Here is a 27,660-nt window from a genome sequence, read left to right on the forward strand (position 1 = left end):
CCTTTTTCTCATCCTCTTGTTACTTTTCCACTCTCCTTGCAACTACTCTTTCGTCTCGTCTTTCCCTTTTTCTATATATATATATATATATATATATATATATATATATATATATATATATATATATATATATATATATAATACAAGAATACTCCCCCTGTATCCCTGTTTGTCGTAAAAGGCGACTAAAAGGGTTGGCGGAGGGTTAGTGCCCCTCCCCGGAAAACAACTAACTAAAAAAAACAAACAATAAGCCTCGGACAAAGACTGACCAAACGATGACGACCCAGGACCGGACAAAGGACATGGTTATCGGAACGTGGAATGTAAGGGGAGCGAATGATGAGGTGAAAGAGAGATAGATTGTCCAGGTGACTGAGGGTGCGAAAGTGGATGTATGTGGAATAACTGAAACAAAATGGAGAGGAGAAAGTGTGAGAGAATGGGAGTATGGATGGGGTATATGTGCAGGAGTAGGTGAGAATGAGAGGGCAAAGGAAGGAGTATGTATAGTTGTGAGTAAAAGATGGAAGAGGAGAATAAGACTGTATGGATCAGTTGGGTCAAGAATTGTGTGGGTAAAGTTGAAAGTTGGAATACAAATGTGGGCGATTGTGTGTGTGTATGCGCCAACACAAGATCGTGTTCGAAGAGTGAGAGAAGAGTTCTGGACAAATGTTGAAGTGTGCATGGAAAAGTTTGGAAGGAATGAGAGAGTGTTTTTGATTGGTGATATGAATGGTAAAGTTGAGAATGTGAAGGTAGATGGAATAGTTGGTGAGTGGGGTGTGCCTGCTGAGATAGATGAGAATGGGAGTGCGTTAGTGGACATTTGTGCTGGGAGGGGGTTGGTGATAGCCAATACCCTCTTGAGGCATAAAATGATCCACAGGTATACATGGCGAGTGATGAGAAGGGTGGGTGGTGAACTAAATGAAAGGGAGGCAATGATTGATTATGTGTGTGTGGATGAAAGGATGCGAAGATGTGTAATGGATGCAAGAATTTATAGAGGTTGGGGGAGTGAACTTTCTGACCACTACTTGGTGGTGGCCAGAATTAGAATTCAAGTAAGATGGAGGAATAGAAGAAGGGAAAGACGAGAGGAAGGAGTAGTTGCAAGGAGAGTGGAAAGGTTACAAGAGGATGAGAAAAAGGCAGAGTATAAGAGAGAAGTGGAGGAACGATTCGGCAAATTTGAATTGGAGCAGATGCGAGACGTGGAAGGTGTGTGTAGGATATTTACAGAAGAAATATGTGCAGCATGTGATATGGTGTCTGGAAGGAAGAGAAGACGGAGGGGGGTGCAAGGAACAGCATGGTGAACTGAAGAGGTGAAAGAGGCTGTGGCACAAAAGAAGAAAGCATACAATGAATGGATGAGAAATAGGGGCGTGGAAGAAGTTGAGAGGCGGAAGAGAGAGTTATATGTAGAAAGAAAGAGAGAGGTGAAAAGATTAGTAAGAGAGAGTAAGAAGAGAGTGGATGAGGAATTTGGAAGGAATTTGAGTGTAAAGTGGAGGGACTGTAAGAAAATGTTCTGGAAAGAGGTGAAAAGAGTAAGACAGGGTGGAAGTGAAGTTAGCAGGGGAGTGAAAGATAAAAATGGTAGATTACTAGTGGAGAAGAGAGAAAAATGAGCAGATGGAGAGAATACTTTAAGGAATCGTTGAACGTAGAGGATGGAAGTAATGCGAGTATAAGTGGCTGGGGAATGGCTGGAAGAAGGAGGGAGGTGAGAGGACAGGAAGAGATCAGTAGGATAGACGTTGTGGAAGCAATGAAGAAAGATAAATCGGGGAAAGACCCAGGAATTGATGGAGTGTGTGGTGAAATGCTGAAGCATGGGGGAGAGATAGTAGTAGAATGGATGTGGAAGATGTGCAGATTGGCCTGGGAGGAAGGTAGAGTCCCGGAGGATTGGAAGTCAGGTATAATTATTCCCTTGTACAAAGGAAAAGGAGAAAAAGAAATGTGTGGTAATCATAGGGGCATTTGTCGTCTTAGTATAATAGGAAAAAATGTATGGTAGGATACTTATTAACAGAGTTAGAGAAAGAACAGAGAAATTAGTTGGAGAAGAACAGGGAGGCTTTAGGAAGGGAAGAGGTTGTGTAGATCAGATATTCATTCTTAGATCTTTAGTGGAAAAGTTTCTAGAGAAAGGAAAGAAGTTGTATGCGGCTTTCATGGATTTGGAGAAAGCATATGGCAGGGTGGATAGACAAGGATTGTGGAAAGTGTTAAGAATATATGGAGTAGATGGGAAGTTGTTGAATGCTGTGAAGAGTATGTACGATGGTGCGAAGGCTGCAGTGCGTGTGGATGGTGAACTAAGTGAATTTTTCTCTTTGAAAGTTGGGTTGAAACAGGGATGTGTCATGTCTCCATGGTTATTCAGTCTGTATTTGGATGGGGTAATAAAAGAGGTACAAGGTAGGGTAGTGGATGTTAGAGTGGCCCAGGTGAGAGAGGAAAGTGTTTGGAAACTCCCTGTACTGTTGTTTCCAGGTGATACAGTGTTGTTGAGTGAAGACGAAGGGGAGCTGCAAGGCTTGGTGGATGAGTTTGGGAGAGTGTGTAAGAAACAGAATCTAAAGGTGAATATAGGGAAGAGGAAAGTGATGGTCTTTGAGAGAGGTGAAGTCAGTGAATGTACAGCGAGGTTGGATGGTGAGGAATTGGAAAATGTGAGTACGTTTAAGTACTTGGGTAGTGTGATGAGTAAGGATGGAGGTTTGGAGGGTGAAGTGCTTGAATGAGTACAGCAGGGAAGAAAGGTTGCTGTTTCTTTGAAAGCAGTAATAAGAAACAGGGAAGTGAGCATGGAAGTGAAAAAGTTACTACATGACAGTATTGTGATACCAACTCTAACGAACGGAAGTGAAGCTTGGACGTTGTTGGAAGGACACAAGTCAAGAGTGAGAGCAGTGGAAATGAGTTATTTAAGAGGAGCCTGTGGAGTCACGTGGAGAGACAGGCTGACGAATGAGGATATAAAGGAGCTTTGTGGTGTTGATGTGGATGTTATAGGAAGCGTTATGAGGAACACACTGAGGTGGTTTGGCCATGTGGATAGGATGGAGGGTGCAAGACTGACGAAGAGAGTGTATGTGAGTGAGGTGGAGGAGGGAAGAGGGAGGGGGAGGCCGAGGATTAGATGGAGGGATGGGGTGGAGAGGTATATGAGAGAGGGGGGTGTGAGTTGGGAGCAGAGCAGTGAAATGGCGGGGGACAGGGCGACTTGGAGGAGATTTGTTTGTGGCCACCCCAAACGGGATTGAGGCGTCTGGCAATAGATAGATAAACAGATATAATGCAATATATATATGTTTATACACACACTATATATATATATATATATATATATATATATATATATATATATATATATATATATATATATATTATATTTAGGCTATATGTATTTAAATGTGTGTATGTTTTTACCTAATTTTTCTTATCTAATTGTACAGTATCTTTACAGGAATGAGTCAAGCTCGTACTGTCCCGTGTCTTAAACCATATTTATCGTACATATCCTTAAATCTGTGAATTGTTTTGGCATACACTATTTCATTCGGTAGTGCATTCCATTGATCAATTGCTCTGTTTGGGAAACTGAATTTCCTTACGTCTTTATCACCTCTCTTCTTATGCAGTTTTTTGCAGTGTCCTCTTGCTGATGCTTCCCCATATGTTAAGTAATCATTTATGTCTATTTTCTCCGTTCCTGATATGCACTTATATAGCATTATCATGTCACCTCTTTTCCTTCTCTCCTATAGTGTTGGTAGATTCAATTTATTTAGTCTTTCTTCGTAGCTTAGGTCCCTTAAGCTTGGTATCCCTCTTGTAGCGGCCCTTTGAACTTTTTCAATCTTGTCTATATGCTTTTTGAGATAAGGACTCCAGACTACTGATGCATATTCCAGGGTTGGTCTAATGAATGATGTTATTATCCTTCTTAGCATGTCTTCATTTATGTATGTGAATGCTATTCTCACATTTGCAAGCAGTGTATACATGTTCCGTACCTTCTCGCTGATGTGCTCAGCCGGAGATAGTCTGTTATTGATAATCACACCTTGGTCTTTCTCTCTTTCTGATGTGTTTAGGGTTTTATTTCCTAACTTATAATCCCAATCAGGTCTTTTTCCACTTTTACCAAACTTGATTACATGACACTTGTCCACATTGAATTCCATTTGCCATGTACTACTCCATTCATGAAGTTTATTTAATTCTTCTTGTAGCTCCCTACAAGAGTCTGTGCTAGTAATTCTCCTTTGTACTTTTGCATCATCTGCAAACATATTCAGATAGCTCTCATTTCCAGTGTTACTGTTTATATCATTTATATACACTAAAAACATGATTGGTGCCAGCACCGAACCCTGTGGTACTCCACTAGTCACTTCTTTCCATGATGAGTAGTTTCCTCTTAGTACTGTCCTCATTTCTCTTTTTATGAGAAAGTCTTGCATCCAACAAAACAGTTTGCCTCGAATTCCTCCTTGATGGTACAGTTTCCATAAAAGTCTTTGGTGTGGTACTGTGTCAAAAGCTTTCTTGAAATCTAAATAGATACTGTCCACCCATCCTTCCCTTTCCTGTATTGTGTTTGTTACTCTGTCATAGTAGCTCAACAGATTAGTAACACATGATTTTCCTTTTCTGAAACCAAACTGTCTTTCTGTTATCATACTGTGTTCTTCTAGATGATTTACCCAAGCTTTTCTTATAAGTTTTTCTAATACCTTGCTTACAACACTGGTCAGTGATACTGGTCGGTAGCTGAGAGGATTTTGTCTATTTCCTTTCTTGAATAAGGGGACAATATTTGCTTTCTTCCAAATATCAGGTAGTTTACCTTGACTCAAGGATTTCTTGAATAAGGGGACTATATTTGCTTTTTTCCAAATATCAGGTAGTTTCCCTTGACTCAAGGATTTCTTGAAAATTAAAAATAATGGTTTACTTAACTCCTTTGCACATTCTCGTAATACCCAACATGAAATTTCATCAGGACCACTTGCTTTTCCTCTGTCTAATCTACTTAACTCCTTCTGTATTACTTTTTCTGCTATTTGTATATCTGGTAGTATGTGTGGACATGCGTGTTCCACATAGTCCCTCTCAAAATTTTTTTCTTCTGTAAAAACTAATTGGAAATTCTTATTTAGTGCTTCACAAATATCTTTCTCTTGTGTATAAGTGATTCCCTCGTCCGTAATGGATTGTATTTTATCTTTTACTTTGGTTTTGCTTCTCATGTAGCTGTAAAACAGCTGTGGTTGATCACTACTTTTATTTATTATATCCTCCTCAAACTGTTTTTGGGCTTCCCTCCTTATTCTTGTATAGTTGTTTCTTGCCTGTTTGTAGTTATTATACGCCCTTTCACTATTGTGTCTTCTGTATCTATTCCACAACAAATCTCTTCTTTCTTTTGATTTTTTACATTCTGTATTGAACCATTTCTGTATTTTCTTATCTGCTTATTTGTGCTGTGGGATGTACTTCTCTACTCCTATTTCATAACATTCACAAAAATTTTTATATACAGCATTTAAATCTTGTCCTCTAAGCTCATTTTCCCAATCAACTTCTAAGAAATACTTCTTTAGGTCTTGATAATTTCCCTTTTTATAGTTTAGGCTCTTTTTGTAACTGTCATTGCTGTTTACTATGTCATATGCTATCCTGAAGTTATAATTTAGTACTGCATGATCGCTTTTACCGAGTGGAGGGTGATATATTAAACTGTCAATGTCATTTTCTTGCCTAGTAAATATTAGATCTAGCACTGAAGGTACATCAAGTCCTCTTTTTCTGGTGGTTTCCCTGACATGTTGCGTTAAGAAAAACTCTTGTACGAGATCCAGGAGCTTTTGGTCGCAATGGCTTTCTTGGCTATTTATATCTAGAGTATTCCAATTTATATTTGTATTGAAGTCCCCAGTTAGTATGATTCTTTCCGATTTCTCTTCCATTTTATGTAGCAATGATCTTATACTCTGAATTGTACTCTCTGCCAGGTCCTCATATTCGTCTCTTTCTGGGTGGCATGTACAAATTGGCTACCATTACTTTACCTTCAGATGTATTGATCTCTACTGCAATCAGTTCTACTTGTGATGGTATATCTAGGTTTATTTCCTTGACTTTTAGATTTTTCTTAGTTAATATTATAATTCCTCCTCCTTTTTTTAAATTTCTGTCTCTTCTCCATATATTGTATTCCTCTAAGTTTAGTATGTCATTGGATATCCTTGGTGTTAATTTTGTCTCAGTTAGGCATATTATTTGTGGTTCATTTTCTCTGACATAATCATTCATCTCTAGTAATTTAGATACCATTCCAGCCACATTTGAGTACATCAACTTTATCATCTTGTTTATATACTTGTCATGACATGGTTCTACTACCTTCCTCCTTTTTCTTCCATCCTGTTTGTGTACCACTTTCGTACCTGCAATCCTATTACTTTGTGTGTGTGTGTGTGTGTGTGTGTGTGTGTGTGTGTGTGTGTGTGTGTGTGTGTGTGTGTGTGTGTGTGTGTGTGTGTGTGTGTGTGTAACATAAAACTCACATGACACATTTTTACAGGCATGAAGGGGATGCGTGAGACTGTGACCTGTGGTGTATGCTTGGAGGTGTACAAGGCGGGTTTACGAGAACCAGTGGCTCTTCCATGTGGCCACACCTTCTGCCGTTCATGCCTGGCTGCTGTTGCAAAGCCTCACCACGATTATGGATACTCCCATATTAATGATGATGATGATGATGATGATGATTGTGGCCTGCTGATGGTGAATTCCATTCGGTGCCCCAGTTGCAGAAAGTACCACCACGATGTGCAGCTCTCTGTGAACGTCTCTCTCCTTAGCCTTTCGTCCTCCTACACCGACTTCAAGATAATGGGTCCACCCTTGGAACTCTTGATTGTCAGCTTTAGGGAACCCTGTTACAGTATAGCAGCCCCTGTGTATCCCTAGATCTGCAGTCTGTTTGATCTTTAACAGTATTTCCACGCGTGAAGGATCTGTAGGTATGCCAGGTATGTCTGTTTGCCATCGAGCCCATTTTTATTTATTTTTCGAATGAGCATTAAATAATTATTTTTACACAGTTATTATCCAGGCTTTCGTATTATTTCCCAACACTTGATGTCTACTAAACGTTCAGAGTTCTTGAAACTTATTGCTTTCAACAACTGGATGTTTATGTTTGCTCTTGAGAGAGGTGGGAAAGTAATTTTCTACTCTTTCATATGTAACTGAATCTCCTGTTCTTTCCCTATTTGCTATGAACACACTGCTCTGAAGGGTGAGCCTTTCCGCGGCAGGGAATGGAATAGGAGCATCAGCAACGGAGACTGTAACTTCGCCAAGTGGGACCAAACTTCTTTACTTCCCTTCGTCTTCTGCGTCCTGCAGGAAAGACCAAGGCCCATAGAACCAAGAGGTCAGCACGCCAGCGTGCTAAATTGGTACAGGTTGGCGCAGGAGGTGGGTCTAAAGTGGCGTGACGTCACAGAAAGGGAAGACTGAGGGTAGTACAAGTCAGCAGAGATCAGTCTAGGCATGTCAAGTACAGAGTACCTATCAGTAGGAACTCTTGTTTTCTGGTGCGACATCTGTTAATGCAGAGTGCCCAATACTTGCGCAGTCTTTGGCTGCCACTCAGTATGTGTAAAAGGTGGCAATATTACTTCTCAAAGTCGAGGAACTGAGGTACAAATGGATTAATGTATGCAAACGACAAAATGATATGAGTCCTGCCACTTCGTATATATGCAGCGCCATTTTGAAGCTACAGCATACGAAAGAAGTCTTAAATATGAGTTACTAGGACTACCAGTACCTTCAGATCAAATAAGATTCAGACCCGGGGCCGTACCACCGCTTCGTTTACCTATCAGAACAGGCACAGTATGTTTATATAATAATAATAATAATAATAATAATAATAATATAAATAATAATAATAATAAATATGGAGAGAAAATAGGTTGAAAGCTTCCTGGTTTGAGAGAGAGAGAGAGAGAGAGAGAGAGAGAGAGAGAGAGAAAGGGTAAATTATGACCTTAACCATACCTCTAAAATAATTTACTATTTTCACACTGGTGCTGATGGTGGTTATTAATATTATTATTACTGTAGTTTAAACATTATTATTATTATTATTATTATTATTATTATTATTTATTATTTTATTATTATTGCTATTAATATTTTTTTTATCATTTTTACGTGTATTCGTGCTATCCATTTTAATTTGAGAGAGAGAGAGAGAGAGAGAGAGAGAGAGAGAGAGAGAGAGAGAGAGAGAGAGAGAGAGAGAGAGAGAGAGAGAGAGAGAGAAAGAGAGATTAAGTAAAGTATGGCCTTGACCTCACTCATAATCCTTCCAGTGTTACTATCATAATGTTTCGACACAATTTATGTTAATTTTGTCATGTTAAAATGAGCTGGCAGATACGTTGTTATCTTCCCTTCTTATGTTCTCAGGTACTTAACGGAGAGTTAGAAAAACTTGGGCATTTCACACACACACCCAATTCACGAAATAATATACCTAACTGGCAACTGTTCGCAGTGATTCATTCTTCCTCTCTCTCTCTCTCTCTCTCTCTATCTCATATATATATATATATATTTATATATATATATATTTATATATATATATATATATATATATATATATATATATATATATATATATATATATATATATATATAACACATAAGTAAATTGGAAAAATGTATTCCTTAATGACGATCTCCTGACAAGAACAATAATTTCACGATTATTCGTGATTATTAACCGCTTCGTTTCAGCCATGATGACAGCAACAACGAACAGTAGGAGTGTCAAAAAAGGTTTAGGTAATGGGAAAAAATATTCAACACTGGAGAGAGAGAGAGAGAGACGGTGACATCTGGCCACTCGAGTCCTACCCGCCACGTCACGGCTTGCCAAACCCAAACCCCGCCTACATGCGTACTCTGGCTGCTGAGTTGACCTCTTGGTTTTATGGGCATTGGGAAAGACCATGGTTGGCCTGGGGGGTGCGAGAGGAATCTCCGCATAGGGATGACTGTCCTCTGCGCCATTTTACACTGGAGAAAGTGATTCTCCGGCAGTCAATTCCTTCCTCCTCACACTTGCCGGAGATTAATCCCGGGCTTTGTACTGTACACGATACTTTTGTCCAGTTTGCTATCAGCACATCACAAGCAGTAGATAAACACGTGAATTCGTTCAGTGTAACCCTTGCAATAAATAGAGCCACCTCACATGCACCACACTCAGAAATGAAGACTGAACTGTAACAAACAACGTGAACCATTTTGGATAAATGAAGAGGTGAGGAGAAGGGTAAGAACAAAGAAAGATCTAAATAAGAAAAGAAGAAACGTAAATATAGAGTTGGAAAGAAAAGTGTGGTACAATAAGTATATGGATCTGAAGAAGTAAGTTAAATGCATGGTAAAGGAAGAAATCTGCAAACATGAAGATAAAGTAACGCAAGAGATACAAAAAAGTAAAGACAGAGGAAAAAACATTTGGGTACACATCAGTTAACTAAGGAGAAAACATCAGAAAAATGAAACAGATTTAATACTACACGACAGTGACGAAAGAAAACATGCAAAATATGAAAGTTAAAAACTGAAGACTATTGGAAGCAGTTCTGTATTAAAAAATAAATAAATAAATAAATAAAACTGTGTACGTACCTAACATGTGGAACCCTCAAACAAAAGAAAAAAAGAAGCGGTACCAAGGCACAGCAAACCCGTCTGCGACAGTCATTTTAGTGCTGACATAAACACAACAGGATATCTAGTCATATATGTCACATATCAAATTTGGAATAAATTAGGTGAAAGTTGATTTAATGCCCATTTGAAATTTTAGACCCGACCCACCCGACATTGACCCTCATACCGCTAACGAGGGGTGACCCTCTGATGTAATGGGGCATTTTATTGGATGGAGATTTGAAAGATGCGCCTTTAGGTTTTGGTTTCATGTAGATATGACGAATTTGAAAGGAGTTATGGCGAAACAACGATTTTTATCCCTAATCGTTCTTCTACATTTTTTTGGCCTATTGCCTGGGCTGTGGCCCAATTTGACCCCAAATTGAATCAGGTGATGAGAATGTCATAGCCCATCATCCCTGTAATTTTTGTCAAAATCGCACCGGTAGTTTTTGCATAAAGTTGGTTACTGACAGACAAATAAACAGACAAACCAAGTGAAAACAATACCCGTCCACGAGCCCCTCCGGAGCTGGGTTGGGTAATAAGATAAATAATTCTACAACGCACCGAACTTAGTAGCCACTGAAGCTGACAAACCTTTCCCGAGAGTGCTGATTGACTATATAGACGTGGTACACCGAAACGATAAAAATATAACCCCAGTGAGACTAAGAGAGACAAAAGGCATACTAAAGAATAAAAAAGCTGCTGGAAAGATAGAATAAGCCTGAAATATATAAATCGGTAATGGTTAATGATGTTTGCATAAGAAAGATGACTGACTTCTATAACCAGATACAAGAAAATGGAGAGATACCAGTGGAGTAGACTGTAGCACCAGTCGAGCAGGGCAGTACTCCCAAGGTGGATGGAAAGCTGATGATAGGGAGAGCTGTAGCTCCCGTTTCATCAGCCCTCGGGACTAGGTCCCGACCATCCCCCTTTGCTGAACTTTTTCAGTGTCTCAGTAACACAGAGAGTAGGCCAGTATGCTCTCTGGTACAAGTTTTTCTATCAACACCAAACTACATGCACAGTACACACCACACTTCCTTTTCAAAATTTGAAAAGAAAATGGCATCGAATAACATAGCCTCGGAGTCCCCCGGGGTGGGGGAACATAAATGCCCCCACCTTCTGCCCCTCTTCCAGTGACGACTCAAGATGCCTGGAACCACTGTCTGACTCTCTTCTTCATTTCTGCAACATTCATGGCCTTTCCTCTAACTTTCCCTCTGTTGAGCACCACCTCTCGTTCTCTAAACCTCACCTTCTTTTTCTAACTGAGACTCAGCTGTCTGAGGCAACTGACAGTAGACCCTTTTTTGTATCCTCCTACTTTCTCTATACTCATTTCAAAGCCAAAGGTGGCTGTTGTGTATATATACGCAACAACTTATCTTGCTCTCGTGTTCCTGAACTTGATTCTTCCGAATTCTCTACACTCTGGCTTCGGCTTTCCTGTCATTCTCTGACTAACTATATCTGTGCTGTTTACTTATCTCCTAATTCTACTGACTATCAAAAATTCTTTGACTATCTTACTTCTACGATGGAACACATTCTATCCATTTCTCCTTTCTCTGAAATCTCCATTCTAGGAGATTTCAATGTTCACCACCACCTTTGGCTCTCCTCTCCTTTCACTGATCCACCAGGTGAACAAGCCTACACCTTTTCTATCCTTAATGACCTAGAGCAGCTTGTACAGCAACCTACCCATATCCCTGATCGCCTTGGAGAGAGTTCCAACATACTTGACCTTTTCCTTGCAACTAATCCTTCTGCTTACACTGTTAATCTTTTCTCTCTGTTGGGCTCCTCCGATCACAACCTTATCACCTTAACCTGTCCTATCACTCCAGTACGGTCTGCGGACCCTCCAAAGAAACGTCGTCTGTGGCACTTTGGAGCTGCAGACTGGGAGGCCCTCAGGCAGTACTTCTTTGATTTTCCCTGGAATGATAATTCCTTCCATGGCCGGGAGCCATCTGGGTGTGCCTTGCGCATTACGGAGGTTATTCTTTCGGGCATGGAAGCATACATTCCTTTCTCATATCCTTTGACTAAAGCACGAAAGCCTTGGTTTAATCACGCTTGTTCTAATGCTGTCCGCAACAAGGAGAGGGCCTATAAAAGGTACTGGAGCCAACCCACCCCTGAATCACATCTTTTTGTACGTTTCTGCCCGGAATCGTGCTAAGTCTGTTCTTCGCTCTGCTAAAAATAGTTTCATCCGTACTAAGTGTTCTCAACTCTCTAACTCGAATTCTTCCCGCTCCTTCTGGCACCTTGCCAAAAACCTTTCTAACAACTTTACCTCATCATCCTTCCCTCCTCTTTTCTACTCTGATGGCTCTGTAGCTATTTCTTCTACTGATAAAGCAGATCTCTTCGCTCAGACTTTTTCCTCCAATTCCTCCTTAGACGATTCCGGTGCTGTTCTTCCATCACTTCCCCCCTCTGACTTCTTCATTGCTGACATTAAAATTTCTTCAGCTGATGTATTTTCTGCTGTCACAGGCCTCAGTACTAATAAGGCATATGGGCCTGATGGAGTCCCTCCTGTTGTTCTCAAGAACTGTGCTTCTGTGCTTACACCCTGCCTAGGCAAACTCTTTCGCCTTTGTCTGTCAACTTGTACCTTTCCTTCTTGCTGGAAGTTTGCTCTCATTCAGCCAGTCCCAAAGAAGGGTGACCACTCTTAACCCTCTAACTATGCTCTAATTGCTTTAACATCCTGTATCTCAAAAGTTTTCGAGTCTCTTCTTAATAGAAAAATTTTAAAGCATCTTTCCTATCACAACCTTCTTTCTGATCGTCAGTATGGGTTCCGTCAGGGACGCTCCACCGGCGATCTTCTCACCTACCTTTCAGACTCCTGGTCATCCTCCTTTCGGGACTTTGGCGAAAGCTTTGCCATTGCACTTGACATCTCAAAGGCTTTCGATCGAGTCTGGCATAAATCTTTAATTTCCAAACTGCCCTTTTACGGTTTCTATCCTTCTATCTGTGCCTTCATCTCTAGCTTCCTTTCTGGTCGTTCTGTAGCCACTGTTGTAGACGGCCATCGTCCTTCTCCTAGATCAATTAACAGTGGCGTTCCTCAGGGCTCTGTCTTATCACCAACTCTCTTCCTTTTATTCATCAATGACCTTCTAAGCTGTACATCTAACCCTATCCACTCATACGCTGATGACTCCACCCTTCACCTTCCATTCGATTCCCGCAACGTCCATCTCACCAGTTACTTCAACAAACAAGGGATGAGGCTCAGGCACGCCTAATGTCTGACTTGGCTCATATCTCTGACTGGAGTAAAAATAATATGATTGTTTTTAATGCATCAAAGACTCAGTTTTTGCACCTATCAACCCGACGAAATCTTCCACAGGTATACCCACTAATGTTTGATAATATTCAGCTTAATCCTGCATCATCCTTGAACATGCTTGGTGTTTCATTTACTCGGGACTTATCTTGGAAAGATCGTATTACATCTCTTGTAAAATCTGCTTCCAAGAGATTGGGTGTGCTAAGCCGACTCCGTTCCTTCTTTACCCCTGCACAATTGTTGACTCTATACAGGGGTTTTATCCGCCCCTGTTTAGAGTACAACTCTCATGTGTGGGGAGGCTCCCCACATACAGCTCTTCTCAATAGGGTGGAGTCAAAGGCTTTTCACCTCATTAACTCTCCTCCTCTTACTGACTCCCTTCAACCTTTGTCTCTTCGCCGCACTGTTGCATCTTTATCTCTTTTCTATCACTGCTTCAATGGTCACTGCTCCTCTGAACTATCTGCATGCATTCCTCCACCCCTACGACGGGCGCATAGCACCCGTCTGGCAGCAAACTCTCATCTCTTTTCTGTCCAACTCTCTAATGCAAGAGTTAACCGTTACTCCCAGTCCTTCATTTATGCAACAGGTCAACTCTGGAACTGTCTCCCTCTGTCTGTATTTCCTACTTCCCATGGTCTCCAGTTTTTCAAACGCAGTGTGTCCAGGCATCTGGAAATGATCGGATCTTGAATTTGGCTCTCTCTTATATTTTGTTTTTCTCTTGGAAGGAATATTTTTGCAGGCTCGTTGCCTTTGGTTCCTTCTTCCTCATATAAAAAAAAAAAAAAGATTGGAAAACCTCACAGACAATACTGATAAAGAAAAAAAAAAAATCCAACTGTGTAAAATCTGAGACCCATTGTAATGACAAGCTACCCCATGAGATTTCCACTCATAAAACAAAAGATTGAAAGCCACGTAACAAACAGCAATGATATGCTAGAAACACAAGCTGGATTTTCAAAGGAGAGAAGGATAGAAAACAACCTAATGAATTTACAGCACTATATAGGAAAACGAGCATTAACAGTAGCCTCCACAGACTACAGCAAAGCCTTTGATTCTAAAACAAAGGGGCGCAGTAATAAAAATCTTTGAAGAATATGGAATATACCCAAAAATAATTGACAATCTAAAAACAATCAATGAAAAGGACAAAACCTATATAACATTACTGGGAGACAGAGACAGCAATATCAGTAACAAGTGGCCTAAGACAGCTGTGTACTGGATCCACAGCTCTACGTAAACTCATAACCTATCAGATACTCAGAGAAACAGAAAGCAGGAGCAAAGGCTTTCAAAATGATCAGATTAATATAAACGCACTGTACTTTGTAGATGACGGGCCACAACTCAGCCACTTCTTACAAGAAACAAATAAATAAACAAATAAATATACTCATACAACCAAGTAAAGACTGAGGACTCGAAATCAAGAAAGATCAAAATACTATAATAATAAAAAATATGGAGGATCAACCAGAACACAGAAAACATTCATGTAACTTCAAGCTTCAAGTACCTAGACATACATATAATACCCGACATTATTTTACAGGCTGCAAAAACAGCACATGAATGGCCAACCGAGCTTACTCTATAATGCTTCAAAACTGTAATAAGTTACTGACTGCAAAGAATTTCAGGAAAAGTGTAGCACTACCTGTCATATTATATGGAACAAACGTAATACATGTGAATGGACTGGAGATCAGGAAGCTACAACGGATTGAAAATCAAGTATATATCCAAGTACTAAGAGCTCCCAGGTATGCCCAGATGGCAACAAAAAGGAGAGAGAGGATTCTCACTGATAAGGTCAAGGTCAGTAGGAGGAAAGATACGATACCTTAAATCAGTATTAGCGAAAAGGAGTGAAGATCAAAGAGTTAGAAACACGCTACTGAGCAGCATAGTTGAAGAAATGAAAATAACAAGAAACTACAAGTGGATTAAAGGAGTGAACAGATATGTACAAGAAACAAGTTTAAGCCATAGAGAAGTTGTAGACATGATGAAAGAAGACATACAGAAGAAAATTACAGACTGGGTCACGAAAAAAAAAATGGAAAATGAAATTGACGGAGAAATCAGGTTTCAGAGTATACCAGACCTGGAAAATATAATAAAAAATGAAAACAAAATTTATGACAAAACACGGGCATCAGTAACGTTATATAAAAGAAGAGCAACTGTTCTGCCCCTAAATGACAGAAACAGATTTACAGGAAAGAACACAACGAACTGTTTATGTGGAAGTGAAGATGAGACACTAAAGCATTTCCAACTTTTTTGTCCAGAATATAAAAAAATGTATGCCCTAGTCGAGCAGGGCAGTACTCCCGAGGTGGATGGAAAGCTGATGACAGGGAGTGCCGGAGCTCCCGTTTCATCAGCCCTCAGGACTAGTTCCTGACCATCCCCCTTTGCTGAACTTTTTCAGTGTCTCAGTTACACAGAGAGTAGGCCAGCATGCTCTCCAGTACAAATTTCTTTAACTATCTACACCAAACTACATGCACAGTACACACTACACTTCCCTTTCCAAAATGTAAAAAATTATGGCGTCTCTTCACCAAGCCTCGGAGTTCCCAAGGGGGGGGACCATAAATGCCCCCACCATCCGCCCCTCTCCTGGTGACGACTCGAGGTGCCTGGAACCACTGTCTGACTCACTTCTTCTTCATTTCTGCAACATTCGCGGCATTTCCTCTAACTTTCGCTATGTTGAGCACCACCTCTCCTCCTCTAAACCTCACCTTCTTTTTCTAACTGAGACTCAGCTGTCTGAGGCAACTAACAGCAAAACCTTTTCTGTATCCTCCTACTTTCTGCATACTCATTTCAAAGCCAAAGGTGGCTGTTGTGTATATATACGCAACGACTTATCTTGCTCTTGTGTTCCTGAACTCGATTCTTCTGAATTCTCTACACTCTGGCTTCGGCTTTCGTGTCATTCTCTGACTAAATATATCTGTGCTGTTTACTTATCCCCTGATTCTACTGATAATCAAAAATTCTTCGACTATCTTACTTCTACGATGGAACAAATTCTATCCATTTCTCCTTTCTCAGAAATCTCCATTCTAGGAGATTTCAATGTTCACCACCACCTTTGGCTCTCCTCTCCTTTCACTGATCCAACTGGTGAACAAGCCTACATCTTTTCTATCCTTAATGACCTAGAGCAGCTTGTACAGCACCCTACTCGTATCTCTGACCGCCTTGGAGAGAGCTGCAACATACTTGACCTCTTCCTCACAACTAATACTTCTGCTTACTCTGCTAATCTTTTCTCTCTATTGGGCTCCTCTGATCACAACCTTATCACCTTAACCTGTCCTATCACTCCGGTACGGCCTGTGGACCCTCCAGGGAAACGTCGTCTTTGGCATTTTGGAGCCGCGGACTGGGAGGCCCTCAGGCAGTACTTCTTTGATTTTCCCTGGAATGATTATTGCTTCCATGGCCGTGAGCCATCTGAGTGTGCCTTGCGCATTACGGAGGTTATTCTCTCGGGCATGGAAGCGTATATTCCTTTCTCATATCCTTTGACTAATGCACGAAAGCCTTGGTTTAATCACGGTTGTTCTAATGCTGTCTGCAACAAGGAGAGGGCCTACGAAAGGTACCGGAGCCAACCCACCCCTGAATCACATCTTTTTGTACGTTTCTGCCCGGAATCGTGCTAAGTCTGTTCTTCGCTCTACTAAAAATAATTTCATCCGTACTAAATGCTCTCAACTCTCCAACTCGAATTCTTCCCGCTCCTTCTGGCACCTTGCCAAAAACCTTTCTAACAACTTTACCTCATCATCCTTCCCTCCTCTTTTCTACACTGATGGTTCTGTAGCCATTTCTTCTTCTGATAAAGCAGATCTCTTCGCACAGACTTTCTCTTCCAATTCCACCTTAGATGATTCCGGTGCTGTTCCTCCATCACTTCCCCCCTCTGACTTCCTCATGGCTGACATTTAAATTTCTTCAGCTGATGTATTTTCTGCCATCACTGGCCTCAGTACTAACAAGGCATATGGGCCTGATAGGGTCCGTCCTGTTGTTCTCAAGAATTGTGCTTCTGTGCTTACACGCTGCCTAGGCAAACTCTTTCGCCTTTGTCTGTCAACTTGTACCTTTCCTTCTTGCTGGAAGTTTGGTCTCATTCAGCCAGTCCCATAGAAGGGTGACCACTCTTAACCCTCCAACTATCGTCCAATTGCTTTAACATCCTGTATTTCAAAAGTTTTCGAGTCAATTCTCAATAGAAAAATTTTAAAGCATCTTTCCTATCACAACCTTCTTTCCGATCGTCAGTACGGGTTCCGTCAGGGACGCTCCACTGGCGATCTTCTCACCTACCTTTCAGACTCCTGGTCATCCTCCTTTCGGGACTTTGGCGAAAGCTTTGCCATTGCACTTGACATCTCAAAGGCTTTCGATCGAGTCTGGCATAAATCTTTAATTTCCAAACTGCCCTCCTACGGTTTCTATCCTTCTATCTGTGCCTTCATCGCTAGCTTCCTTTCTGGTCGTTCTATAGCCACTGTTGTAGACGGCCATCGTTCTTCTCCTAGATCTATCAACAGTGGTGTTCCTCAGGGCTCTGTCTTATCACCAACTCTCTTCCTTTTATTCATCAATGATCTTCTAAGCTGTACATCTAACCCTATCGACTGATATGCTGATGACTCCACCCTTCACCATTCCATTCGGTTCCCACAACGCCCATCTCAACAGTTACTTCAACAAACAAGGGATGAGGCTATGGCACACCTAATGTCTGACTTGCCCTGTATCTCTGACTGGGGTAAAAATAATATGGTTTTTTAATGCATCTAAGACTCAGTTTTTACACCTATCAACCCGACAAAATCTTCCACAGGTATACCCACTAATGTTTAATAATATTCAGCTTAATCCTGCATCATCCTTGAACATGCTTGATGTTTCATTTACTCGGGACTTATCGTGGAAAGATCATATTACATCTCTTGTAAAATCTGCTTCCAAGAGATTGGGTGTGCTTAGCCGACTCTGCTCTTTCTTTACCCCTGCACAATTGTTGACTCTATACAGGGGTTTTATCCGCCCCTGTGTGGAGTACAACTCTCATGTGTGGGGAGGCTCCCCACAGACAGCTCTTCTTAATAGGGTGGAGTCAAAGGCTTTTCGTCTCATTAACTCTCCTCCTCTTACTGACTCCCTTCAACCTTTGTCTCTTCACTGCACTGTTGCATCTTTATCTCTTTTCTATCGCTACTTTAATAGTCACTGCTTCTCTGAACTGTCTGCTTGCATTCCTCCACCTCTACGACGGGCGCGTAGCACCCGTCTGGCAGCAAACTCTTATCCCTTTTCTGTCCAACTCTCTAATGCAAGAGTTAACCGTTACTCCCAGTCTTTCATTTATGCAACAGGTCAATTCTGGAACTGTCTCCCTCTGTCTCTATTTCCTGCTGCCTATGATCTCCAGTCTTTCAAACGCAGTGTGTCCAGGCATCTCAAAATGATTGGATCTTGAATTTGGCTCTCTATTGTATTTTGTTTTTCTCTTGGAGGGAACTGTTACTGCGGGCTCATGGCCTTTGGTTCCTTCTTCCTCGCATAAAAAAAAAAAAAACTTCTGACGGCCATATATAGAAAATACTGGAGATATAATTGGAAACTTTCTTTTTAGTGATACAGATTTAGAAACAAAGAAATATCACGTGGATGAAAACAAAACAACCAAGACTAGGAAGAAGACAAACACAAAAGAGAAACCGATGTAAATGTGCTAATTCCCCGACATACTTCACGTCACGTCACACCAAACAACTTCCCCCACTCCCCAACCCCCATATACAGTTGACTACCTTGTCTCGGCCCCGATGCACAAACATGTGTATTACAGACTTGTACTATACACACATACACCACCCTAAACATGCAAACTAAAGACCTTGCAAGTAAATGTTGATAGTCTTTACTGCAAAGAGCAGGAACTGAACAACTTTCCTAACAACCACAAAATAGACTCTGCATTCTTGCAAGAAACAACCCTACTCATGGATTGCTACCATGAAGTGGTGGGCGGGCTTGAGTGCTGCTTTGACTTATTAGGGACATACTAGGTAGGTGCAACCCGACTAGTAAGGACCTACTAGCAGCAGTCAGACTTACAGCACTCCCATGTCCTGAAACCCTCTTGAGCCAGATCCCCTACCAGAAAAGGTGGTAGGTCTTCTGGGGTAGAAAGGAGGAGGGCGCAAAGTAGGATGCCAAGGCCACTTTATCCTCCACGTCTCCCAAGACCCTCTTGGGCCAGAACCCAAGCTGGAAAAAACTGAAGTGGCCTTTCGAGAGTAGGGACGAGGAGGGGACGGCGGAGGTCGGCCAGGCTGCCTCATCCCCCACCTCCCCTGAGACTCTCTTAAGCTATAGTCTCAGCTGAAAAAATGGGTGTGGCTCTTCAAGAGTAGAGACAAGAAGGACACAGAGGAGGTCGGAAGATACTTCATCCTCCATCTTTGCTGAGACCCTATTAAGACATAATCCCAGCCAGAAAAGGCGGCTGTGGTTCTTCAAGGATGGAGATGAGCCTATTCGCGAAGTGCTATGGCCAGTGCTGAGCAGGCTTAAGTGCTACTGAGACTGAACGGGGGCCGTACTGCAAGGGCCTATTAGCAGCAGTCAGACTAAAAGCACTCTCCCAGTCTAGGGGAGGCAAACAGCACAGTTCAGTGCTGTTTACAAGCCCTGATAAATAAGAAGCGTTAGTGTCACAAAGGGCCTCTGGGTAAGAAAATGGCAAATAAAACAAGAAAAGTCTTTAAAATTGCTATGGCGCACCCCATATGCGATGTATAGGGATCTCGCCTGACTCCTGTGGGAAATGGGCAAAGGTTACCTGGTCATGGGCAGGCCCGCCTAAAAATGGTAGCCCAGGTGAAAGTGGGAACCCTAAATAATTCGAATGGGAAGGGAGTTGAACTGATCAAAGACAGGATATCATTATTTTTCAACATATACATTTCCTCACCATCTTCCACATTGTGCCAGCACAGTAAAACCTCATGCTATCCGCATATGATTGAATGTTTGGCATCTAATTGTATCATTGCTTGGGACTTAAACTTTAAAAACTCTGACTGATATGAATACAGCCAAAACAACAGACGAGGTCTTGAGATTGCAACACGACAATTCTCAATGACCCCTTACAAAACACCTGTATTCCACAGCAAGGAAACTGCCCCCCTCGTTCCCAGACGTAACATTCTGTTCACCCACAATGAAACATAACACTGCTTGACAAACAGTAACTGAACTCCTAATCACCTTAGGTTTGCACTCTGCACTGAGCGATCACATACTTCTTACGTAAACACCAAGAAAACAAACTGGACTAAATTCACTGAAGAAACGGGATAGCATTTCATTACACAGTACCTATGAAATTTGAAAGCATCATACTTAATGCAGACAAGTACCACATCCCACTAGGCAATAGAAGACGCTACAGTCCAAACTTTACACCAGGGCTCGCCCTCCTCATAAACGCACATCTCAAGGATAACTTCCTCTTCCCACACACACGACACTAATACAAGTCTCCAACAGTTAAACAAGAAAATTAACAGCAAAATCAGAACATATAAAACCGAAAACGGGAAGACAGCAACACTTAGTCTCTCTCGCAGATTTCTCTCTGCTTTTTAAAATAATAGTATCACCAAATCACAGACCTATACATCCATCGCCCAGGCCGCCGTCACGTCTAACACTCATCACATTCCTTCTTACAGAGAACAAGCAAACATACTAATGAACCACTATGCCAGCATCCAGCGGCATCAACTCCACGAGATCCGCACAATGTATACTTCTTACAGCAGAAGATATTTGTAAAACCTTTGATGCCAACCAACGATGCAAACTATAAGAGAATTCATCAGCATAAACACTGAAAACAGCACCAAATGCTGGCTTGCAAACTACATGTCAGACAGACGAGCACATTTAACATTCCAGGGCAAGTCATCATCAACACGAAACTTCTGTAATGGTGTTCCTCAGGCTTCCATTTTTTCACCCACCGTCTGTAACCAATGCATGCATGATATTCCCACACTGCAACTGCTCACAAACATCGCTTCATACGTATACTCGTATGATATTATAATAACAACTACACACCATATTACAGGTACTGCTTGCTCATTGCAACAAGACTCGACAAGATACAGACTGAAAAAATTTGTTGAATGACCAACTGAATAGTTGCAATGGAAGAGATAGACAGATAGATGGATAGTTATATCTATCTATCTATCTATCTATATCTATCTATCTATCTATCTATATCTATATATATATATATATATATATATATATATATATATATATATATATATATATATATATATATATATATATATATATATATATATATATATATATATATATATATATATATATGTATATATATATATATATATATATATATATATATATATATATATATATATATATATATGAGAGAGAGAGAGAGAGAGAGAGAGAGAGAGAGAGGGAGAGCTCTTGCCTTCCCACAGAAGTGGATATATTTCCTGCAAAAAAAGAGACACCAAGGATTTTAGGAGATGATGGAAGACTAAGTTGTTTGTTGCTGATGGTGAGAGGATAGTCGTGTGGAAGATTGTGGAGGGGGACCTGTTGGCCTGACTCAGTTCTTCGTTAACCTTACTTAGTTTCTGATTATTTACATTGCTTTATTCGCCTCGGTGAGGCTTGGCTTTCATATGTGTGTATGGGGGAGGGAGGGAGGAAGATGGCTGGGGCTTTTAAAATACAGCTTTTTTTTTTTTTTTTACCCATGCTCCTTCAGCCTTCACTCTCTGGGCGTCATCATCTGTGTGTGTGTGTGTGTGTGTGTGTGTGTGTGTGTGTGTGTGTGTGTGTGTGTGTGTGTGTGTGTGTAAAATACACATCCTCCACACACACACACACACACACACACACACACACACACACACACACACACACTTTACAATAAGATGAAATAAGTTCACCTTCCTCCCCGCATCCCAAATGTTACGAAGAAGCGATGTTATGAGTCATATTCCTGCTGACCAGGAATGACAGGCATGATGATGTTCTCTGAGACCGAGCCACCTAGTCAAGAGCTATGTTGATACCGAGCCACCTAGTCAAGAGCTATGTTGATACCGAGCCACCTAGTCAAGAGCTGTGTTGATACCGAGCCACCTAGTCAAGAGCTATGTTGATACCGAGCCACCTAGTCAAGAGCTATGTTGATACCGAGCCACCTAGTTAAGAGCTATGTTGATACCGAGCCACCTAGTCAAGAGCTATGTTGATATTTATTTATATTTTCAATGCAATGAAGAAGGAGCTAAAGGCCAGGGGCCTGCAAACTGCTTCCTCCAAGACAAAAAAAAAAAAAAAGAAAAAAAAATGGAGAGCCAAATTCAAGATCGCTTCATTTCAAGGTACCTGGACACACTGCGTTTGAAAGACTGGAGATCGTTGGCAGTAGGAAAAACAGACAGAGGGAGACATTTCCGGAGCTGACCTGTTGCATACATGAAGGACTGAGAGTAGCTGCTAACTGTTGCATTAGAGAGTTGGACAGAAAAGGGATGAGAGCTTGTTGCCAGATGGGTGCTACGTGCCCTCCGTACTGGTGAAGGGATGCAAGCAGACAGTTCGGAGGGGCAGTGACCACTGAAGTAGCGATAGAAATGAGATAAAGATGCAACAGTGCGACGGAGAGACAGAAGTTGAAGGGAGCCAGTAAGAGGCAGATAGTTAATGAGATGAAAAACCTTTGAGTCAACCATGTTGAGAAGAGCTAAGTGTGATGAGCCTCCCCACACAGAGTTGTACTCTACACACGGGCGAATAAAACTCGTGGATAAAGTCAGCAACTGTTCAGGGGTAAAGAAGGTACGAAGTCGGCTTAGCACACCCAATCTCTTGGAAGCAGATGTAAAAAGAGAGGTAATGTGTTCTTCCTAAGATAAATCCCGAGAGAACGACACCCAAAGTATGTTTAAAGACGATGCAGGATTGAACTGGCTATTGTTAAAAATTAATGGATATTCCTGTGGAAGATTTTGTCGGGTTGATAAGTGTAAGAAATGAGTTTTGGATGCATAAAAAACAACAAGGTTATTTTTACCCCAATAAGAGATATGAGCCAAGTCAGACATTAGGTGTGCAACATCCTCATCCCCTGTTTGTTGAAGTAACTGCTGAGATGGACGCTGCAGAAAACGCGTGGTAAGGTGAAGTTTTTTCTTTTTTTTATGTGAGGAAGAAGGAACCAAAGGCAACGAGCCCGCAAAACTGGAGTCATTAGCGTATGAGTGGATTGGGTTAGATGTACAGCATAGAAGGTCATTGATGAATAAAAGGAAGAGAGTTGGAGATAGGCCAGAGCCCTGAGGAACACCTCTGTTTATAGATCTAGGAGAAGAATGGTGGCCATCTACAACGACAGCTACAGAATGACCTGAAAGAAGGCTAGAAATGAGGGCACAGATAGAAGGATAGAAACCATAGGAGCGTAGTTTGGAAATTAAAGATTTATGCTAGACTCGATCGAAAGCCTTTGAGATGTGAAGTGCAATGGCAAGGCTTTCGCCAAAGTCCCGAAAAGAGGATGACCAGGAGTCTGAATGGTAGGTGAGATCACCAGTTGAGCGTCCCTTGTGGAACCCATACTGACGATCAGAAAGAAGGTTGCGATAGGAAAGATGCTTTAAATTATTTTTATTAAGAATATACTCGAAAACTATTGAAATACAAGATGTTAAAGCAATTGGGCAATAGTTAGAGGGCTTTGAATGTTCACCCTTCTTTGGAATTGGCTGAATGAGAGCAAACTTCCAGCAAGAAGGAAAGGTGCAAGTTGATAGACAAAGGCGAAAGAGTTTACCTATGCAGGGTGTAAGCACAGAAGCACAGTTCTTGAGGACAACAGGAGAGACCCCCATCAGGCTAAAATGCCTTGTCAGTACTGAAGCCAGTGATTGCAGAAACTTAATCAATTGAAGAAATTTTAATGTCAGCCATGAAGAAGTCAGAGGGGGAAGAGATGGTGGGACAGCGCTGGAATCATCTAAGGTGGAATTGGAGGAGAAAGTCTGAGCTAAGAGATCTGCTTTATCAGGAGAGGAAATAGCCACAGAGCCATCAGAGTGGAAAAGAGGAGGGAAGGATGATGAAGTAAAGGTGTTAGAAAGGTTCTTGGCAAGGTGTCAGAAGAAGCTGGAAGAATAAGAATGATGAGATTCAGGGAAGGGTTGGCTCCGATACCTTTCGTAGGCCTTCTCCTTGTTGTGGACAGCATCAGAACAAGCGTGATTAAACCACTTTTTTTTTTTTCATTTGTCAGTTGATAAGAGAAAGTAATGTATGCTTCCATGCCCGAGAGAATAATCCCCGTAATGTGCAAGGCACACTGAGATGGCTCTAGGCCATGAAAGCTATAATCATTCCAGGGAAAATCAAAGAAGTACTGACTGAGGGCCTTCCAATCAGCAGCTCCAAAGTGCCACAATCGACGTTTCTTTGAAGGGTCCACAGGCCACACTGGAGCGATAGAACAGGTTAAGGTGATAAGGTTATGATCAGAGGAGCCCAGCGGTGAGGAAAGATTTACAGCATAAGCAGAATGATTAGTTGTAACGAAGTGGTCAAGTATGTTGGATCTCTCTCCAAGGCAGTCAGGGATACGGGTAGGGTGATGTACAAGCTGCTCTAGGTCATTAAGAATAGAAAAGGTGTAGGCTTGTTCACCGGGTGGATCAGTGAAAGGAGAGGAGAACCAAAGGTGGTGGTGAACATTGATATCTCTTAGAATGGAAATTTCAGAGAAAGGATAAATGGATAGGATGTGTTCCATCTTAGAAGTATGATAGTCAAAGAATTTTTCATAGTAAAATTAGAGGATAAGTAAACAGCACAGAAATATTTAGTCAGAGAATGATAGGAAAGACGAAGCCAGAGTGTAGAGAATTCAGAAGAATCAAGTTCAGGAACACGAGAGTATGATAAGTCGTTGGGTACAAATACGCAAGAATCACCTTTGGCTTTGAAATGAGTATAGAGAAAGTAGGAGGATACAGAGAAGGGTTTGGTATCAGTTGCCTCAGACAGCTGATTCTCAGTTAGGAGGAGAAGGTGACGTTTAGAGGGGAAGAGGTGATGCTCAACGGAGACAAAGTTAGAGGAAAGGCCGCGAATATTGCAGAAATGAAGACGAAGTGAGTCACACAGTGGTTCCAGGCATCTCGCTGGGTCGTCACCGGGAGAGGGGCGGATGTTGGGGCGTTTATGGTCCCCCTCCCCCTGGATACTCCGAGGCTTGGTTCAGTGACGCCATTTTGGTTTAATTTTGAATAGGAAGTGTAGTGTGTAATGTGCTTGTAGTTTGGTGTTGACCGTTAGAGAAACTTGTATTGGAGAGCATGCTGGCCTACTCTCTGTGTTACTGAGACACTGAAAATGTTCAGCAAACGGGAATGGTCTGGAACTAGTCCCGAGGGCTGATGAAACGTGAGTTCCAGCTCTCCCTATCACCAGCTTTCCATCTACTTTGGGAGTACCGTCATGGTCGACTGGTGCTACAGTCTACTCCTGCCGAACTTTCTGGAACTGTTTAAGTACTACAATTCTGTATACATAATTTAACAAAGTTTCGCTTGACAACGTTGATATAGTGCTACATAAACATGAGATTCTTTTTAGTCAACTTTTGCATAAACTAAATTGTGATTCCGTCACTCCTGTGATTATCCTTGTGCCTGCCGTGCCGCTGTCACCAAGAGACACTGTTTTGATGTTTGGTTCGTTTCAGGTTAGGCGGACTAAGGGGATTTTTCGAGTTAGTCGCCGCTGACCAGGTGACGTACTTTCCTTCGTGACAATAGAAGGTAGTTCGTAAAAAGTGCTCCACAAGAAACTCACCAGATGTTATGTGTTGTGGTCACGACACAGTGTACTGGTGTGTGAGTGGGTATAGCAGTACGAGGAGGAAATTAATAAATGATGCAAGGTAGATACTGATAACATTTAATGAGTCGTCTTCGCAACAAACGAGGAATCGCCAGCGAAATGGAAGAGAAACTTATGTATGGAACACACTATATATTCCTGTCTGAGGCCGCGCCTCCATGTGCCACTGCACGTCTGGGACCGGTGCCTCTTGAGTCACAACGTTGTGTCTTGCCACGGTGACAACTGGATTTGTGTACTTTACTATGTTATTTATGCTTGATCCCATTCTTTGTTCATCTTTGTTCAGTCAAGATATGCAACCCACTCGCTTTAACGCTGGTTAAATTATTGAACTGCAGTGGTCACATTTGTACCACTGAGAGGACGATGGGATATGCAAGGACTTAATTTCTGTGTCATTTATATAACAGCTGTGGACATTAGATGTGGGTAACTTACCTGCCACATTACAGATTGCATTCAGCTTGAAGATAAGAAATGTAAACAATTTCACAAATGACAGACAAAAATAGAGGGGAAGCGCTTATCACCTTAACCTTCTGAGTTTTAAGAATATTGCCGCCGGCTTCTCTATGGCAGCAGTAGTCAACACGCAGATTTTGATGACTGGATACTTCCTAACACGTGCAGTATAATTAATTGTCAGCTTGAGAGGCTGTACATTCGAGTCAGATGACAATGGACAATCTAACATCCCTATGATGGGCTGTCTTCAGTTCTTAGTAATTTTTTTCCCTTTTCTCGCTGCTGCTTTTCATACTTTTACTCCCCTTTGTTCACCATTTCCATCCTTAGTTATTATTCTCCATTTTCATTTCAGTTTCTCTTCTTCTCTTAATTACTAGTTTTCTCTGGTTTTATCTTACGTCCTATTCTCGTCTTCACATTACCCAACTCTGCTTTACCTTCATCATGTCTCAATTTCTGACCCATTGTTATCCGTGCTCACTGCTTTTATAATCTTCATGTTATCATCACTCACTAATCACCTTCCCCATTACTCTTTTCCTTTCCTCACTCCCTCCTTCACCCCTTGCCTTTCCTTTTTCCGTGTTTCATTTACTCTACTTTGTCTTCCCGTTTCATCTTCACTTTTTCCTCGTTCAGCATCCTTTTCTTTCTTCAGTTCGTCTTTCCTTACTCGTTTTCTTTTCTTCCATTCCTTTTGCAAGTTCTGTCCCATTCCTTCTTCCTTGACTCAGCGGTCCTACCAAAGTTTTTTTTTTTTTTTTACCAGTTCTTCCCTTCCTCACCAATGCTCTATGCTTCACTTCATCTCTCTCTCTCTCTCTCTCTCTCTCTCTCTCTCTCTCTTCGTTTCCTCCCTCCTTGATTACCGTCATCCTTCTTTACTACTCCCATTCCAGTCTTTACACCAGCATCAGCATCAACTACTGGCATCCAGTCACTGCAGGACGAAGGTCTCTCCAAGGTTTTTCCACTTAGACTTATTATCCACGTCTAAGAAGCTACTTGCATCCAGTCACTGCAGGACAAAGGTCTCT

General features: G+C 41.5%; 1 protein-coding gene across 1 annotated transcript in view; it reads left to right on the forward strand.

Moving 5' to 3' along the window:
* Positions 1–6,616: 6,616 nt before the first annotated feature.
* The window catches only part of LOC145416330 (uncharacterized), an 83,754-nt gene continuing 62,710 nt past the window's right edge, over positions 6,617–27,660 (forward strand). Inside the window, exons 1-2 of the mRNA XM_080285329.1 lie at positions 6,617–6,976; positions 7,444–7,515. Coding sequence (XP_080141455.1) covers positions 6,625–6,976; positions 7,444–7,515 — 424 coding nt within the window. The 5' untranslated portion in view covers positions 6,617–6,624. The remainder of the gene's footprint in view (positions 6,977–7,443; positions 7,516–27,660) is intronic.

The sequence above is a fragment of the Coenobita brevimanus genome, chromosome 105 (assembly GCF_032717465.1).
Source record: "Coenobita brevimanus isolate Jiangsu-jjx chromosome 105, ASM3271746v2, whole genome shotgun sequence".
NCBI lineage: Eukaryota > Metazoa > Arthropoda > Malacostraca > Decapoda > Coenobitidae > Coenobita > Coenobita brevimanus.